Here is a 19,546-nt window from a genome sequence, read left to right as displayed (position 1 = left end):
GAGACAGAGAAACATTATATCCACGTTGCAGATTCTCATACCACTAGAAGTCGTGGCCCCCAAACAAAGCTGATTGTTGGGAGATTCAGGACAGAAAAAAGCATTTCGTTGTGGAGCGTGTAAATGAACCATGGAACTCACTGCCACTGGAGGCAGAGATGGCAACCAACTTAAAATCATGGAGTTGCATAGTTGAATGGTACAACAAGGGTCACCTAGTCCAGATCTCTGCAACGCAGGAATCTTTTGCGTGGTGCTCAAGCCAGTGACCCTTAGATTAAGACTATCATGCTCCACCCATTGAGCTGGGGACAAGACAAGGGGACAAATTCATGGAGCACTAGGCTGTGAAGCACAATGGCTCTGCTCTGCCTCCACAGTCCGGAGGCAGAAGACTTCTAAATCTCAGGTCCTGGAAACTGCAGGGGGGGGGGGAGGAGGCTGGTTTTGCTCTCTGGTTCTGCTTGCAGGTGTCCCACAGGGAAACGGGTGGCCCCTCTTGGGCGCTGGACCAAATGGGCCACTTTTGTGTCCTTCCAGGGGTTGAGTGGAGGCTCACAGGGAAACTTACGATGACACACAAACATCACCAACATCATATAGGGGGTGGAGCAAGGGGAGGTGGCCCTCAGGCAGGTGGGGGGGGGGGAGATGTCTTTATTTTGACATGTGCCACCACCCCATGGGAAATGCAGGAAAAGGAGATCAGGCTGCACAGGTCAGCAGTCAGTGGCCCTGATAGTGGAGCCAGAGAGAGTCCTACCAGATCTTTGAGAGAGGTCAATTCCACAGGCATTTGTTGTTCTAGCTCTTAGTATCCCAGGAGAGAAATCAGATGCAGCTGGTGCTGAAAAGACGCTCCTTGGGGGACCATTGTGTATTTGGGGTGGGGGGGCTGAGGAACACAAGGAAGGTGTCCTGCGAAATGTATGGGGCAGCACAGCCCATGGGGCCCCCTGCCGGACTGCAGCTCCCATCCTCTCTGACCCCTGGCCATGCTGGATGGGTCAGAGGGGAGTTGGAGTCCAGCATTATCCAGAGGACACCCCATTTGATGCCCCTGATAGACAGAATCCAGCCTGTAAACACGGAATGTTAATGCATCAACCCTAAACACATATAACTGGGCCGAAGCCCCACTCAATGCAATGAGGTTTATTTCTGGCAACGTGTGGAGATGGGGAGGCTGTATTTGCAGAGGGCATTTGAAGCTGATGCTGTTATGTACTGAAGTTCTCACCCCGGGCCAGCAGGGGGATACTGTAGATAGTTATGCAAATGAAGTATCGAAAGTGACGTTCAGTGATTGGATAGTTTTAGAAAGTTGCAACAGTTACGTTGTTCTGGAGCTAGCTCTATATAAGCAGGCTGACTGAGCTCTTCAGTTCAGTTCTGTTCCAGCTTACAAATAAAGAGCTGCTTTGGAAGAATCGCAGTGTCGTCTGATATGTTCACCCACAACTTAACAGACGCCCTGTTCAATTTCTTTTTTATTTTCTTCCCATCTGAGGTCTCCAGAGTAAGGAGCTATCCTGCCTGATGTGGGGGAAGGGGTTCATTTTTAGTCCTCTATTGTTCCAATTATGCATGCATTTTCACAGCTGCATAAGGTCTTGTAGGGAGAGGGAGGTTTCTTAGAATTGCAGAGTTGCGGGGGATCCTGAGGGTCATCTAGTCCCACCCCCTGCAGTGCAGGAAACCTTTGCCGAACGTGGGGCTCCAACCCACAACCCTGGGATTAAGAGTCTCGTGCTCTGCCAAATCAGACATCTCCAAAGGAAAACAAGACTGAAGGTGAGGAAAAGATGATTTATTGGGACTGTGAAAAGTGTGACTGTCTCTTTAAGAAGAAGTAAGCTGCAGAGGGAATTCTGGGGAAAGGAAGGAAAATGAATCTTCTCAAAGGGCCCTTGAAAAACTGCCCAAGGTTCTCCTGGTGGGTAAATGTTTTTTATGTCAGTCACTCCGGTCTGGAGAGAAACTCCTGCTGGGCCTGAGAGGCAGATTTAGTCTCCTCAGGAGATACTGAGGTGGGTTTTATTGTCCCACAGATGAAAGAAAGGGAGGAGGGTCTCTCCCGAGAACGAGGCTCCTGAGAACGTGTAGAGTTCGGCTCCTGAGTCAGCGTCAGAAAAAGACACACGTCCCCCTTCATAGTCCAGAGTCACCCGGATCCTCCTGGGCCTCTCACTCGGGGACAGAGGAGAGGGATCAGGGGAGGTGCAGACCAAGTACTCGCTTTCCCAATTCTCCAAAGCCCAGATCCCGCACTCAGGACTGAAGATTAAATAGTCCTTTCTCTCCACAGACTTCCTGGCGACCCCCACAGCCCACCATCTCCCACTTCCCACAGTGACATCCCAGAAATGTCTGCCTGCTGTGAATCCCTCACGTCCCAACACACAAATCTCATGGCTAAATCTCTCAGGATTATCAGGCAGGGCTTGAGGTTTGTCTCCATATCTCAGGCTTTTCCGATCCTTGGACAGGATGAGTTGGGGATGGGCTGTGTCTGGATCCAGAGTGACATTTGCTGTTGGGGAGAAGATGAGGGGTAGAGAAAATTAGGCAGAGTCAGCAGAGAGAGAGAGATGGACATCCTGATAAATAAATAAATAAAAAACACCCAAAAAACCCAGATTCCCTTTCAGATCAAGGGGATTTCTTTGCATCGCATGCAAGACTGAGACTCCTCCTTGCAGACTCTCATCAGAATAAATAACTTCCTTGTTGATTTTTAGCTCAGTTTCCTTCACTTTCTTATATTCAATGTCCATTCTGACTGCCCTCCTCTCAACCCAGGCATTTTCTAAGGGGAAAAACCACCCAGGAAACCTTTTACTCAGCTCTTCTGTGCTATCTAAGAGGAAAGAGAGGAGAATTGGAGGAGGCAGGAGAGGAGAGAAGCTGCTTTCCTCTGAAAATCTCTGTGGGAATTGGCCTTTGGGGACCTCTGGGTTGGGCCCTGGGGGGGGAGAGGACCCCCAGCAGTAATAGTAGTAGTAGTAGTTCTAGTAATGATAATAAATAATAATAATAATAATAATAATAATAATAATAATAATCACATTTGCCTACTGCCCTTCATCTATAGGTCCGAGGGTGGTCCACAGCATAAAAATACAACACAAAACCACATATAGCCTGCCTCTCACTTTTGCGGGAGTTATGTTCTGGGCCCTTGTGCACAAAAGTGAAAATTGTGTTAAATGGGGAGCCTGTTTATTCCTGCTCATCTCTCTCACCCACTTGGTCTCTCCTTCCTCCCCACCATCTTGGAAGTTTAGGCCTTGCCGCCAGGGAAGAGGAGGCAGGTGGCAGGGCAATTTTACCAAGGACTGCTTATTCCATGCTTCTCTTTGGGATTTAATATATACCTTAAGACTAGTTCCCTGAGAGAAGGGGGGAATAACTATTTTGAAGAGCAAGAAAGAGGACACATTGGCCAACTTTGACTTTTAACCATGGATCGCTATGACGACTCTCATTTGAAATACCCCTACTATATGTAGGCTATAGAAGCTGTGATATATTGCTAGTAGCAATGCTCTTAACTTCCAACAACAAAATAATAATAATAATAATAAATAATAAATAATAATAATAATAATAATAATAATAATAATAATAATAAATACATATAGCTCCCTCGCTTGCCACATGAAGGTTTTTGGGCACATGTTCACATCTTGGTGAACATAAGTGTACACAGAACAATTTATTAAACTGTTAAACATGTACATATGGACTCTCCTTAAGGGCAGAGTGATGTTAACTCTTGCCCTCTCGGACTCCTTCTCCAAGATCTTGTAGCTGAGCCAGAGTCCTTTTAGTTCAGCCACAAGAGAAAGGATTTTGCTAGATTAAGATGCGGCTCTGTTGTGATTCTCTGCTGCAGACTAGCTAAGAAAGGTGCCTTAGATCTGAGTCTAATACACTAGAAAAAAATCCATGCGTTCATGTAAACCAAAAAACCAAACAAAAAAACTTGGGACATTATGCCAAATTTTAAAAATCCGCCTGACAGAAATTTTAATCATGAAAATAGAAGATGTGGCAGGAAAAAGAGGACATATGGCAACCAGCCTGAAAAAGGTCACATGATGGAAAAGCAACCCAACTCTCTCTAGCCAGGAGTAAAGCTCTTCCCCCCTCCGCCTGATCCTTCTGGGAAGTTTCTCTCTACCCCTTCAAGTCCACCTTCTCTGCCTTTGTGGTACAAACAGCAGGGCTGGAGTCAAGCGGTGGATGGTTCTCAACTGTACAGAAGAGACTCTTGATCCTTCATGAAACACTAGTCCCCCCCCCCTCCTGTGAACTGGGGTCTCATGTGAAACTTACCTCTGTGGAGATTTCTGAAAGCCTGGACATCTGAGGAAGCAAAAAGATAGGCTTAATGAGCTACACTGCAATAGCTCAAAGAAAATCTTTTTACAAAACTTCACCATAACGTAGCACCTGTTGTTTCTTTTTATCAAGCAAAAGATGAAATCATAGAACAAAGAATTGCAAAGAAAACAACTGTAGGCCTAAGGAATTAAAACAACTAACGTGTTTAGCTGTGATTCCTGCATTGCAGAAGATTGGACTAGAAGATCCTTGGGATCCTTTCAAACTTTACTATTCCATGATTCCATGGGGGAATCAGAAGCGGTAAACCATGCTAGATAATGGCAGAATGCCATCATTCAAAATCCACAAATGAAATGGGGATCTGTACTGGAGGGCTGGAGGAAGGTTAACATCTGCGCCAAGTGAACTGGTGGGAAAAAGTTCTTGAAAGCGGAATTTCCAAGCATGCTGACAAAGCGGATTGCAGAGGAAGAAGCTGCAGAGCTTTACCCTGTAATTCAAAGGGTCTCTTGCAATGGGGAGTCTTCCCTCATGGAATGGGGCTCATCTCATAAGAACTGTGGGAAGTCCTAGGAGATGGGGATGGCTGAAGCATGAGAAATGGCCTTGGTTCTGCTGCTGGGAGACCAGCCTGGGCAGGAGGTGGAGGAGGGACTGGGTGCTTGTGGGTGCCCTTGTTAACACACCTCACGAGGGGGAAATCCAAGCAAATCTCGAGAAGCCTCAAAAGAACTTCTCCAAATTGTGTGGAGGGAAAACAAAATGCAAGGGAGGTTCCATATGAATCAGAACAATGTACTGGTCGAGCAGGATTCTCCTTTAGGGCATTTCTAAGATATAGTAAGCCTCTGAGGCTTTTCCCCACAATCAAGCAGTATATAAATTTTAAGAAATAAAGCAAAATATATAAAATTGAGGGGGAAACCAGGATACTAGTCTATAGGCAGGAGTGAAACTCAGACTGGTGTGCGGGTTCTTTGCAGGGACAAGCTCAGCCCCCAATCCAAGCCTTCAAACCCCTCCCAGTTCGTTCATGGGACAGACAAGGAACCCAAACACCTCTAGAGGACTGTTTCCCAGAGTGACGCCATTGATGGGGGTCCCAAAGTCCGCAGAACAGACGTTTCAACACCCATGAAATATCAGTCCCCATCCCTCCTGTAAAATAGTTCCTCCCCTGGAAATTTACCTTTCTGAATCTGTTTTCTGAATAACAGAGCATCTGAGGAAGCAAAAGGATATAAAGTGTAAGGGCAACGCTCTTCCACCTGAAATAAATCTCCATACAAAAGTAACATTTCATAATGTAGCATCTGTAAAAGTAAATTTTGGTGAAACCTCGGTTTTCGTTTGTCTCTGTTACCTTACGTTTCAGTTCCTGAACCCGGAAAAACCCGGAAGTGTTGCAAGCGCTGTGCCTCAGAAGTCGAATGTCCTTCCGGAGCAGATTACGTTCAACCTCCAAGGTTTGACTGTACAATTATTAAATAGTACAGTGGAACATTTTAACAAAGCACGTCAAAGTGCAAGTCGATAAATAGGTACCGCTCCGGCGGGAAGGTAAACGGTGTTTCCGTGCGCTGCTCTGGTTCGCCACAAGCGGCTTAGTCCTGCTGGCCACATGACCCGGAAGCTGTACGCCGGCTCCCTCGGCCAATAAAGCGAGATGAGCGCCGCAACCCCAGAGTTGTCCACGACTGGACCTAATGGTCAGGGGTCCCTTGACCTTTACTTTAATCCAAGTTTATGCACCGACTACCGGTGCTGAAGAAAAAATATATATTCAGCATGAATCCTGATGATCTCTGAACTTTGTCACAGAAATTGGGCTCTACATTGGAGGACTGGAGGGGAGGCAGAGCAATAGGAATCCTGCAAAAGGATAAAGAGGGGAGATGGAGGCAGCCTTAAGGTCTTCCCCAAGAAAAGTGCGGGGCAAATTATTAAAACCAAAATTGTGAATCATAAAGAGAAGCAAAGGTTGATGAGGAAGGCTTGGCTGAGCTCTCAGGCAAAAAGAAGCCCTTCCTCACAAACCTTCTACAAAACATTCAGATTGTTAAGAAGCAGAATTCTGCCCTTTGGGGCTCATGTGCTCTTGCTTCCTCCTCAATGGGGGAACTCTCAGGAGATCTTGAAGGCTGAAGCCCTAGATATGGCAGCTGCAGGGGGACGTCTGAGGAGGAGACGGCTCAGGCCTTGGCTCCACGGCTGAGAAAGAAGCCTGAGCAGGAGGCAGAGGGGGAACTGGGGGCTTCTTCATGCCCTTTGACTCCACTCAGAGCAGAAGAACCTCCAAAAGGACAAACTCAGATTGTGCAGACGGGAAACCAAAAGGAAAAGGAGGTTCCATAGAATTGTAAAAAGATGCAGATGGGAGGAAAACACCCCAACTTTCCTCTACACTCTGGTTCAGGCTTTCTTTACAGCATCCAGCGTCACAATATACATGGGCCATTCTGGGGGACAGGAAATGAAGTCTGGAGCACCAAGAAGGAAGGTATCCTGGGGTTACTCAATTCCATGCAGTAAGAGCCTGGCATGTTCAGTTCTGAAGAAATAATAGAATTCCCACTGTGAAATCCTAGCAGCCGATTTTCATTACCTTTCCATTGTTTCACTGCATCCTCCACAAGGTGATTTACATCACAGGATTCCAAGATCCTGTTCCTCAGCTCTGGAGGGAACGGCAGTGGCTTCTCTGGACTCTCTCTTTTCTCATACCTGGTGAAAAGAAAAACAATCTCAGCCCATTCAAATCCGCAATTTCTGATAAAGGAAAAGAAAGGAAGTGAGAGGAGGAAGCAGGAAGAAGCCTAGAGGGACAGGCAGGCGCGGAGGGGGGAGTTTCTTCCTCACTACGGACTCCTCAGCCAGACCCCCAAGGGCCAAAACAGCAACCCCAGGCCTCTGGGTCTCCCCACTGGTGTCAATTCAAAGAAGCAGCAGAATCATATGGTATCAAGGGGCAGGAATTGTCTGAGGGTGGTGACAGCACAGCACACATTTCCTTTCCCTAGATGTCCCCAGAGAAGGGGTGAGGAAGAAAAAGAGATGCACTTTTGTTGGGAAACAAGAAATGTTCCTTAAACCTCTACTCTGCACCTGAGTGATACCTTAAAGCCAGAATACGGTCAGGAAAATAGCCAATTCCTGCTCCTTCATGAGTAGCTGCCCCCTCCCAAGGGGCTCTATGGGGCAGGTGTTTGCTTGGGACAGGGTGGGGTGGCAGGCAGAGTGTTTGCTGTAAAGTGACTGAAGTGGTCAGTCGAGAAGGAAACAACTAAGGGAATAATTGCTCCTAGGAAAGCGACTTTGCCTTGTTGTGTGTGCCAGTAAAACAGCCTTCTCATAGTGACACTTGAGTAAACTCAAAATATTTGTTTCTGAAGCTTGGGGATCTATTGCGTTGATACATTAGATAGCCACTGCTCTAGAACCAGATGTTTGCAGAAGTTAAGACAGATCTTCCCCACGTATATAACCAAATGAAATGAGTCATCAAAGGGGCATTCAGGCCAATAGAAAACAAATTATACACATTATAAAAGTAAAACCAAAACCTCACAAAGGAAATGGCACTAATTCATTGGGGAGCTACAAGTGCGAAAGAGGGGGGCCTGTTTTACCTGTGAGATGCCTCAGGGAGTGAGTCCTACGGTCTCCCCCCTGCAGCCCCTGGAGGGCCATGTCTGAGGTTCTTGCATCCCGGCCTCATGGAGGGATGCTAATGGAAATGAGCCAGATCCACTTACCTCTGCAAGGTGCTTCTCACATCCTAGAGGGGAAAAGAGAAGGGAATTCACTGCACACCACAGGCCACACTAGGAAGACCCCCTCAGACCCTGCCCCTCGGATGTCAGTCTGCCTGGCACAAGGCAAGGTTGTGGGCAGGGATGGTGGAATCAGCCAGTTTGGGTTTCTCACAGCTTTTATTTTTCCAGTCTGAGATTATGAATTTTTCCAATATCAAGTTCTCCACATTTCCACATCAGTTTGCAATTATTGTTGAAAATCCTTATGAAAATCCACCAGCACTTAAGGGAATCTCATGTTTATGGATTCAATAGAAGATTCCACTCCATCTCTTGTCTTAGATTATAATTTATTAACTTTAATCCAGTTTGCATTGTGCAACTCAGACGTAAGTAAGCCTACAGGATATTCCTACCAGGGAACTGTCCCAAATTGTCTTCTACAGAAGTCCCCAAATTTCAAATTCTACTTTCTTTCTATTTTGTTTTTTTTCCTTTTTTTCATTTTTAAAATTTATTTTATTTTAGTAAGGATTTTCTTGTTTTACAGAAGTAAGTGTAATGCCTCGGGGTTTTTTTGTTTTTGTTTTTTTCCCATGTAACATTTTTACAAATCCGTTTCATTTGTTGAGGCATTAGGGGGAGAAGGAAAGAAAGAAAAAAGAAAGGGGGGGTGGAGAGAGGGAAGATGGATGGGGGTGGGGTCGGGTGGCGGTGTTTCTATTATGTTTAATGTATGTAGAGTTTGGTGTCAGCGTTGCTTGTGTTGTTCACTTGTGTTCCTCTGGTGGTGAGAGAGGTTGGGGTTGGCCTAGGGTGTGATTGTTTGCTTGTGATTGGCTGTGGTGATCTTTGTTTTCGTGTGTGAGTGAGGTGGGTGGGTGTTTTGGATCAGGTTAGCCATATTGATTTGTATGCTGTTGGTGGATTCAAATTCTACTTTCCAACTGGAAATAAGAAAAGCACCTGCAGCATAAAATGCCTCCAAAGGGCTAATAAAACAGCCTTGGACCTGTATACCTGAAGGAGCGTCTCCACCCCCATCGTTCTTCCCGGACACTGAGGTCCAGCTCTGAGGGCCTTCTGGCGGTTTCCTCCTTGCAAGAAGTGAGGTTAGAGGGAACCAAGCAGAGGGCCTTCTTAGTAGTGGTGCCCACCCTGTGGAACGCCCTCCCAGCAGATGCCAAGGCAATAAACAACTATTTTGCTTTTAACAGAAAACTGAAGGTGGCCCTCTTTAGGGAAGTTTTTAATGTCTGATGCTGTATTGTTTTTAATATTCGGTTGGTAACTGCACAGAGTGGCTGGGGAAACTCAGCCAGATGGGCAGGATAAAAATTCATTTTATTATTATTATTATTATTATTATTATTATTATTATTATTATTTATGTATTTATTATTATTATTATTATTATTATTATTATTATTATTATTATTATATAGCTGAGTGTTTCTTTGGGCTCCTCCACACTTCTGCTTTTCCCTTGCCCAGAAAACATGGGTCCAAGTGGTTTTCCGTTTGCCCTGCCACATTCCCTCAGGGAAAACCTGCTCCTTGGTGCAACATCAAAGCAAACGTCAGTCTGGAGAAAAGCTGGCTGATGTTTGCTCTAATTCAGCAGTAAAGAGCAGGTTTTCCTTGAGGAAAGGGGTGGGACAAGCAGCAGTCTGGATGAGTCCCTCTGTCTTGCTCTTTCGTCACTGTGACTGAGCACCATTTTGGGCTGATCTGGATCCACTGTGAAGGTGATCAACCCAGAGGTTGTGGAGGGAACGGGAAGAGAAGCTTGGTCAAGAGACTGGCTCATGTCAGAAGGAGGCCTGAACTCATCCTCGCTGAAGCCCAGCATTGCCAAGAAGGAAGGCATTCGGTGACAAATCATCAGCAAAGAGCAGAAAACCACCTCCTGTTCCATCAAGAACATAGAAGAATCTCTAGTCTGCATTCAGGTGAGTTAAGCATCCCAGGTCTCTTGGGTCTTCCTGTCCATTACATACCTGATTGGAGGCTCCATCATCTGAACTCCTGCACTCCTTGAATACATGAAAGAGACACATAAAGGATTGGAGGCAGCCTTTTCCTGGAGCCTTGGGCTGTTCCTGCCACCGTCTTACCTGCAGGAGTTCACTTGCTAGCTGCTGACTCTTCTCCTCCATCTCCTGGATGATCCTCTCAAGAGAGGAGAGATTCCTGGAGAGTCTGGCCAGCTGCTCATCCCTTCTCCCTGCAATCTCCTTCTCCACCTCTTCCACGTGAGTCAGCAGACATTTTTCTTGTTCTTCCAGGAACTGGCGCAGTTCTCTGAACTTCTCCACAATCTTCAGCCTCTCTGTTTCTGTTAATTTCTGCAAGAAAAGAGGAGGTCTGAGTGTGTTTGGTGCTCAGCCTTCAAAACATCAGGAAGAGAATTGTGAGAATTCCACAGGGAGGACACTTCTGATTTTTCTATAGACATGAAACCTCCAGTGGCTAAAGAAGTAAACCTTTATTTTGAGGGGAGGCCCTCTCCATTGCTGTTTCTGTTGACGTCTATTTTGCAGACGGATACAGCCTAAAGGAAGGAGCTCTTTTTTCCTAGCCATGGATGTTCCCTGCATGTTTTGGGGCAAGGCATAACCAGAGTTCACAGTTGTTCAGAGAACATCCAGGGACATAAAACACCCCTCAGTTTAGACTGGGGCCATTTAGGTGTAGGAAGGAACAGAAACAGAGGAGGAGGAGAACAAAGTGCAGAGTTCATCCCCAGAGCTCCCCTGTTTTCTTTAAAGCTTCAAAATGGCCTAAGTTTCCTAAAAATGAACAAGAGCGCACATTTAGAAAGGCAATTCTTTAGTAGAATTTATGGTAAATCAGGATTTGGATTGAAATGCTTCCACCCTTTCAGCTCACAAGTCCTCAGGCTTCTTCTTGACTGCTATTCACATAATAAATGACATGGGGAAATGAACTCAATTTAGCTGCATTCAAAGGTGAACTTACCTAATTCGCTCTTGCTGAAAAAATATGGAGACCAAAACAGAACTTTTGAAATTCACACCTCTGATATTTTCAAGCTTGACCCAGCCAGGCAATATTCACAAAAAATGTATTTATGAGGGTAAAGTACAGATCAAAATATTTATACAAAGAGGTAGCTACCCTAACATCTGATTCATAACAGACTGATATGGAAAAAGGAGAAATGAGGAGAAGCTGAAATGGGCAGATTTCCCCATCACTTCTCAGTCCTGACTCAATTCTTTTTCTTCTTCTTCTTCTTTATTGAATTTATATATTGCCCTATACCTTGAGGTCTCAAGTGCTTGTTCCCTGTCTAGTAACAATAGAGACACTTACAAGGAGGTCTTTGCTTTCCTTGTCCAGATCTGCTTGATGGGCCAGAATTTCCTCTCTCTCTTTCCTCAGAATCTCCAGGCGGCGACAGATCTCTCCCTAAAGAGAAAAGGGAAAACTCAGCTTTGATTGAGACACACAGAGAGATGAAAATCACAATGGCTTCTTGCGCCCAGTGGCTTTGCTAGAATAGCAAAGTAGTTTCCTGGAGGAAATAAAAGTACAGAGGTTTTCAGCCTTTTTGGGTCCACGGTTCCATGGGTCAACTACCTTCTATCTTCAGCACCCCTGCCTGTGGGGCTCAGGATCCCAGTTAGGCAGCCCCTCACCTTTTCTCAAACACCCTCCCTTGTGGAGCGATCTCTCAGCCTCCTCTCCTCTCCTTGGGAGTCCCAGCCTGACTTCTCACCTTGAGGTCTCAGGGAGAAGTGGGAAGAGGAGGAGGAAGGGCTAAGGCAGGATCCAACCTGGGATGTATCAGTCTAGCGTCAAAGAGATAGTGAGGTCAGCCCAAGAGGCGAGAGATGCAGAGATTGACCAGAGCTTCTCAAAAAAAAAAAAAAAAAATCCTTAAATAAGAGACACGGGGGAATGACTAACGGACTTCAATGTCTGTACACTAATGCACAAAGCATGGGAAATAAACAAGATGAGCTTGAGCTCTTGGTACAGCAAACTAAATATGACATAATAGGCATCACTGAAACCTGGTGGGATAAGTCCCACGATTGGAATGTAAAAATGGAGGGATACAATCTATTTCAGAGAAACAGACCAGACAAGAAAGGAGGAGGAGTGGCGTTATATGTCAGGGATGTGTATACCTGTGAAGAGATCCAAGATTTAGAACCTCAAAGCCAAAGTGAGAGCATTTGGGTCAAAATTAAGGGAGAGAAGAATAATAGTGACCTCATTGTGGGAGTTTACTACAGATCCCCAAGCCAAACGGAGGACATAGATGATGCCTTCCTGGAACAGATGGCCAAGCATGCAAAAGGAAGGGAGATAGTAGTAATGGGGGACTTCAATTACCCAGATATTTGTTGGATGTCAAACTCAGCCAAGAGCATAAGGTCAAACAGATTCCTCACTGGCCTTGCAGACAGCTTCATTGTCCAGAAAGTGGGAGAAGCAACAAGAGGAACAGCCATTTTAGATCTGGTCCTAACCAATGTCGATGACCTGGTTAATGGGGTAGAAGTGGAAGGATCATTAGGCGCAAGTGATCATGCTCTTCTGAAGTTTACTATACAACGGAAAGGAGCAGCCAAGCATACTAGGACTCAATTTCTTGACTTTAAGAAAGCCGACTTCATAAAACTTAGGGAAGTGCTGGGTGAGATCCCATGGACAGTAATACTAAAAGGAAAGGGAGTTCATGATGGCTGGGAGTTTGTTAAGAGGGAGATAGTAAAAGCACAACTTCAGGCAATACCAATGAGACGGAAACATGGAAGGTGCCTAAAGAAGCCAGGGTGGCTATCTAAAGAACTTTTAACTGAGTTAAGATTAAAAAAGAATGTGTACAAAAAATGGAAAAGGGGGGAAACCACCAAAGAGGAATTCAAACAAATAGCCAGCACGTGTAGACACAAAGTCAGAAAAGCTAAAGCACAGAATGAACTCAGGCTTGCTAGAGAGGTTAAAAGCAACAAAAAAGGCTTCTATGGGTATGTTCGTAGCAAAAGGAAGAACAAAGAAACAGTGGGGTCACTCAGAGGAGAAGATGGTGAAATGCAAACAGGGGACACAGAAAGGGCTGAACTCCTCAATGCCTTCTTTGCCTCAGTCTTCTCCGATAAAGAAAACAATGCCCGACCTGAAGAATTTGGAGGAAATGATTCAGCAGAGGAAACACAGCCCAGAATAACTAAGGAGATAGTACAAGAATACTTGGCTAGTTTAGATGTATTCAAGTCTCCAGGGCCAGATGAACTGCATCCAAGAGTATTAAAAGAACTGGCAGATGTGATCTCAGAACCACTGGCAGTCATCTTTGAGAATTCCTGGAGAACAGGCGAAGTCCCGGCAGACTGGAGGAGGGCAAATGTTGTCCCTATTTTCAAAAAGGGGGAAAGAGAGGACCCAAATAATTACCGCCCAGTCAGTCTAACATCAATACCAGGGAAGATTCTGGAGCAGATCATTAAGCAAACAATCTGTGAGCACCTAGAAAGGAATGCTGTGATCACCAATAGTCAGCATGGATTTCTGAAAAATAAGTCATGTCAGACTAACCTGATCTCATTTTTTGACAGAATTACAAGCCTGGTAGATGAAGGGAACGCAGTGGATGTAGTCTACCTTGATTTCAGCAAGGCATTTGACAAGGTGCCCCATGATATTCTTGTAAAGAAGCTGGTAAAATGCGGTCTTGACTATGCTACCACTCAGTGGATTTGTAACTGGCTGACTGACCGGACCCAAAGGGTGCTCATCAATGGTTCCTCTTCATCCTGGAGAAGAGTGACTAGTGGGGTGCCACAGGGTTCTGTCTTGGGCCCGGTCTTATTCAACATCTTTATCAACGACTTGGATGATGGACTCAAGGGCATCCTGATCAAATTTGCAGATGACACCAAACTGGGAGGGGTGGCTAACACCCCAGAAGACAGGATCACATTTCAAAACGACCTTGACAGATTAGAGAACTGGGCGAAAACAAACAAGATGAATTTTAACAGGGAGAAATGTAAAGTATTGCACTTGGGCAAAAAAAATGAGAGGCACAAATACAAGATGGGTGCCACCTGGCCTGAGAGCAGTACATGTGAAAAGGATCTAGGAGTCTTGGTTGACCACAAACTTGACATGAGCCAACAGTGTGACGCGGCAGCTAAAAAAGCCAATGCAATTCTGGGCTGCATCAATAGGAGTATAGCATCTAGATCAAGGGAAGTTATAGTGCCACTGTATTCTGCTCTGGTCAGACCTCACCTGGAGTACTGTGTCCAGTTCTGGGCACCACAGTTCAAGAAGGACACTGACAAACTAGAACGTGTACAGAGGAGGGCAACCAAAATGGTCAAAGGCCTGGAAACAATGCCTTATGAGGATCGGCTAAGGGAGCTGGGCATGTTTAGCCTGGAGAAGAGGAGGTTAAGGGGTGATATGATAGCCATGTTCAAATATATAAAAGGATGTCACATAGAGGAGGGAGAAAGGTTGTTTTCTGCTGCTCCAGAGAAGCGGACACGGAGCAATGGATACAAACTACAGGAAAGAAGATTCCACCTAAACATTAGGAAGAACTTCCTGACAGTAAGAGCTGTCCGACAGTGGAATTTGCTGCCAAGGAGTGTGGTGGAGTCTCCTTCTTTGGAGGTCTTTAAGCAGAGGCTTGACAACCATATGTCAGGAGTGCTCTGATGGTGTTTCCTGCTTGGCAGGGGGTTGGACTCGATGGCCCTTGTGGTCTCTTCCAACTCTATGATTCTATGATTCTATGATTCTATGAAAACCTCACCCATTCCAAACCCCTCTTTCGGGTCAGATGGCAATTCAGGTTTTCTGCTATTTGTCAGTTATTTTCTCTGCAGTAGCCAGAGCCCACGTGTGCTTGGGCCACCAGGGGAGATTTAAGTGCTGCAGATTCTTCCATTTCTGGGCCAAAGAAGTTCTTTCTGCGGCCAGAATCCACCCAGGTAGCTCCTTCGGTCAGAAGATTGCTGTCTGGTCTTCCCGCCAATTCAAAGGGACCAGCTTTTTTCCACTATTATTACTATTTTGTGGCATTAGTAGCACTGCATGGCACAGGAGCATTTTTGCACCACTGTAGTTGTTGTTGTTTAGTCGTTCAGTCGTGTCCGACTCTTCGTGACCCCATGGACCAGAGCACGCCAGGCACTCCTGTCTTCCACTGCCTCCCGCAGTTTGGTCAGACTCATGTTTGTAGCTTCGAGAACACTGTCCAACCATCTCGTCTTCTGTCGTTCCCTTCTCCTTGTGCCCTCCATCTTTCCCAACATCAGGGTCTTTTCCAGGGAGTCTTCTCTTCTCATGAGGTGGCCAAAGTATTGGAGCCTCAGCTTCAGGATCTGTCCTTCCAGTGAGCACTCAGGGCTGATTTCCTTAAGAATGGATGCGTTTGATCTTCTTGCAGTCCATGGGACTCTCAAGAGTCTCCTCCAGCACCATAATTCAAAAGCGTCAATTCTTCGGCGATCAGCCTTCTTTATGGTCCAGCTCTCACTTCCATACATCACTACTGGGAAAACCATAGCTTTTACTATACGGACCTTTGTTGGCAAGGTGATGTCTCTACTTTTTAGAATGCTATCTAGGTTTGCCATTGCTTTCCTCCCTAGAAGCAGGCGTCTCTTAATTTCGTGGCTGCTGTCACCATCTGCAGTGATCATGGAACCCAAGAAAGTAAAATCTCTCACTGCTTCCATTTCCTCCCCTTCTATTTGCCAGGAGGTGATGGGACCAGTGGCCATGATCTTCGTTTTTTTGATGTTGAGCTTCAGACCATATTTTGTGCTCTCCTCTTTCACCCTCAATAAAAGGTTTTTTAATTCCTCCTCACTTTCTGCCATCAAGGTTGTGTCATCTGCATATCTGAGGTTGTTGATATTTCTTCCAGCAATCTTAATTCCAGCTAGGGATTCATCCAGCCCAGCCTTTCGCATGATGAATTCTGCATATAAGTTAAATAAGCAGGGAGACAAAATACAGCCTTGTCGTACTCCTTTCCCAATTTTGAACCAATCAGTTGTTCCATATCCAGTTCTAACTGTAGCTTCTTGTCCCACATAGAGATTTCTCAGGAGACAGATGAGGTGATCAGGCACTCCCATTTACCATACTACCACTGTAGTAGAATAAGTGATTTTTTAAAAAAGGGATTAAAAGGCACTATATATAGTATATAATTTCACAGGTCCAATTCGAGTTGCCATGAAAAAGTCATCTTTCCCCCTGGTCTTTGCAGATGCTACTCTGAACCACGGAGTCCTTTGCCATTTGGGGTGGGAGGAGATACTCAGCCGCCCCCCAAACCTCATTGCAGAGGCTCCACAGCACCCCTAGAATAAGCCACCAGTAGGTCCTTCCACTCCCCACTCCCAAATCTGCTTCCAACAGATACTTGAGGGGTGGGATCCTGCAAAATCTGGTCAATTCCTGGCTAACAGTTCTCCGCCCGCCCCCATCCCCCCCCCAGCTGATCCCTTGCTGCTCTCTGTTTTGCAGGGCATTGAAGAGGAATCCTGGCAACCAAAGGAGACATGTACTTAGTTGTCTATGTGCCATTTACATTTCTACTGTTCTAAATAGGTACATAGCAGCCTTTTTGGGGGATGTGGATGAGGTTAACCCTTTCTCTCCCTGCCAAGGTCCCAGTTCAAATCTTTGAAGCTGCTGTGAGTATTTCAAGATCCCCTTGTCCCCCTGGCAGAGAGAAAGACTTCAGCTCCCCCCTCCAGCCCCCCCAGGAGCCCTCAGGCGTCCCCTGGGCTGCTTCCAAGGTGATAAACAAGGACCAATCAATGCCATGTCTACTTTGGACTTCAGAACTCAAAAGAAAACCTCCCAAGAAGAATCCACAGCTATTTATTTCTCCCCCTCCAGATCCAGGGATCTCCTACCTTGTATTCCTCCAAAGCCTCTTCCAGAGGAATCACCTTGTGATTTTCATGTTCCTTTGACTTGTCGCACACCACGCAGATGGGGGCTTCGTGGACTTTGCAGAAGAGCTTCAGGGGCTCCTGGTGCTTCTCACAGACTCCTCCTTTCCCTCCTTCCTCCTTTCCCTCTTGAAGGCTGAGATTCTTCGCTATTTCCACCATATTAGCCAGTTGCCTGTTGGAGACGAGGCTCCTTCTCTGGACTCTTTCTCTGCAGTGAGGGCAGGAAGCCTCTGCCTCCGATTCCCCCCAGAACAGGACCAAGCAGGATCGGCAGAAGTTGTGCCCACACTCTGGGATGGTCACCGGATCCTTGAAGTAATCCAGGCAGATGGAGCAAGTGGCTTCATCACGGAGACGCTGGATGTGACCCCCCGCAGCAGCCATGGCTCCCTCGCGCTGAAGACCCGAGTTAAGTTTCGCTTCTTCAGTTTTCAGCCACTGGGAGTTTCCCTTCCTGAAAATGACTCAGTGATCATGTGATCTTTATTTAAAAAAAACAACAACATGCCTCCAGGTCTTTGCAATTGCTGAATGTTTTCTCAAGTAGCAGCGAATGCTTTTGGATTGCTTCCCATGCTTTTGATTACACACAAACACACACGTACCTGGTAAGTTTCATACTGCTACATTTTTCATTCATAGGCTTCCTTGTCATTTTTGAATTGGAGAAAATCTGCCTCTGCCCTAAATGGACAGGAGTTCTGATTTAGCAAGCGGGACTTGATTCCGTGAAGAGAACTACTAAAAATCTGGTTGCTAGTTCTAACTTTATCCCTTTTTAGCATGCTGCCAAAGAACTTCAGATTGGAACAGACGCTTTCAGCCTTGCCAGCTGGTGCCCTCTGTTTGCTTAGGACTACAGCTCCCATCATCCCTGGCCAGGACATCTCCAGGTGTGGTTGGGAAGACCTTGCAGAGCCACTGCCAGTCAGTGGAGGCAAGACTGACCTTGATAGACCAATGGTCTGGCAGAAGGCCACTTTCATATGGGATGAGACCTTCTGCATGCAGTGCATGTGCTTTGCCACTGGGGACAGAGCCTTTTGCGTGGTGGCACCCGATTTATGGAACTCCTTCCCAAGATATGATTGCGTGGTACTATCTTGGCCATTATTATTAATTGATATTACTTCAAACTGTGTAAACTCTTCCTATATTCCCAATGAAGTGTGGTCCTTTCCAATGGCTGAAAAACCTGGAGGGTTTGAACAGAATGCCGGTTCTGAATAGTGGTTGCTGGAGACTCTAGAAGGGGAGAGGGCTCTTGTGCTCAGGTCCGGCTTATCTGTTTCCCTCGGGCATTCAATAATTTTTCAAAAAAACATTTGTTTGTTTCACCACCACTTGCAGGTAAAAGGAGAACGATCAAGACGGAGAATTCCCACCCAGGCGAAGCTGTGCCAGAGGAACGCTCCTTTGTTAGCTGAGATTGCAGAGCAAAAGCAGGAGTCCAAAGGACACCAGGGAACAAAGGAATGCAGCAAGTCCCCTTTAGCGAACACACAACACCGTTTGGGGTGGAAAAGCCCTTCCCCTCAAATCATGGGAGGAACGACCAACACAGTTTGGGTCGGGGTACGCTAAATGCTGAAGGTCCTTACGAATGTCCTGTGTGTGGGGAGAGCTTCCAGCGAGGATCCGCCCTGGCTGAGCACCAGAGGATGCACATGGGAAAGGAAGCGCATGAATGGTCTGAGGGCGAGAAGCCCTTTCCCCAGCGAGAGATCTGGGTGAGCCATCAGAGAGGCCTCATGGAAGAGAAGCCGCACAAGGGCTCCCACTGGGGGGAAAGCTTCAGCCAGAGGACCAGGTTGGTGAGTCACCTGCAAATCCACACGGGAGGGAGGCCTCACGAATTCCCGGACTGCGGGAAAAGCTTTTCCCGGAGAGATACGTTACTCAAACACCGGAGAACCCACACAGGGGGGAAGCCGGACGAGTGCCATGATTGTGGGAGAAACTTCAACCACCCGTGCAACTTGATTGAACATCGGAAGACACACACAGGGGAGAAACCCCACCGAGTGTGGGGGAAGTTTCCATCATCCTTGTAGGTTGATTGACCATCAGAACATCCACACCGGAGAGAAGCCTCACAAATGCCCCGAGAGCAGGAAAAACTTTCGCCCGTGAGATACGTTGATCAAACACCAAAAGACCAACGCGGAGGAGAAACCTTATGAATGCGCCGAGTGCGGAAAAAGCTTCATTCAGAAGAAGGGATTAATTGGACACCAGATATTTTATTTAGGGTATACGTCCAGCTAATATTCTTGAAAAGTGCCACATTCCACAGAAAAAAAGAGGGAGAAATGTTGGTTACAACCTGATTTGCAGTGGAGAACACACACCATATCTATGTCACAAGACATGGGCAGATGGCCAGTTGTTGTTGTTAATTCAAGAAAGTTCTCTGTTGAGGCTTCCTGCCCCAGGAGGGGACAAACAAAACTGCCCAAACAAAGCTGATTG

The 19,546-nt window shown here is 46.2% G+C and overlaps 1 protein-coding gene across 2 annotated transcripts; it reads right to left on the bottom strand.

Annotated features, from left to right (window-relative positions):
* Nucleotides 1–1,795: 1,795 nt before the first annotated feature.
* On the bottom strand, nucleotides 1,796–17,886 carry LOC310670559 (zinc finger protein RFP-like). Of its 2 annotated transcripts, XM_083426089.1 has the most exons (8): nucleotides 17,033–17,886; nucleotides 11,448–11,543; nucleotides 10,226–10,456; nucleotides 8,109–8,131; nucleotides 6,959–7,077; nucleotides 5,543–5,575; nucleotides 4,342–4,371; nucleotides 1,796–2,533 (listed from the first exon to the last, which is right to left on the bottom strand). In XM_083426089.1, exons 1-8 carry the CDS (start codon nucleotides 17,456–17,458, stop codon nucleotides 2,016–2,018), a joined length of 1,476 nt encoding a protein of 491 aa, XP_083282215.1. In that variant the 5' UTR covers nucleotides 17,459–17,886; the 3' UTR covers nucleotides 1,796–2,015. The 2 variants fall into 2 exon arrangements, with proteins under 2 accessions (XP_083282215.1, XP_083282216.1); XM_083426090.1 differs by lacking the exon at nucleotides 4,342–4,371 and having other exon boundaries at nucleotides 17,033–17,885.
* Nucleotides 17,887–19,546: the final 1,660 nt, after the last annotated feature.

Source organism: Podarcis tiliguerta (genome assembly GCF_965153285.1).
Source record: "Podarcis tiliguerta genome assembly, chromosome: 2".
NCBI lineage: Eukaryota > Metazoa > Chordata > Lepidosauria > Squamata > Lacertidae > Podarcis > Podarcis tiliguerta.
This window is presented reverse-complemented; position numbering and strand designations above follow the sequence as displayed.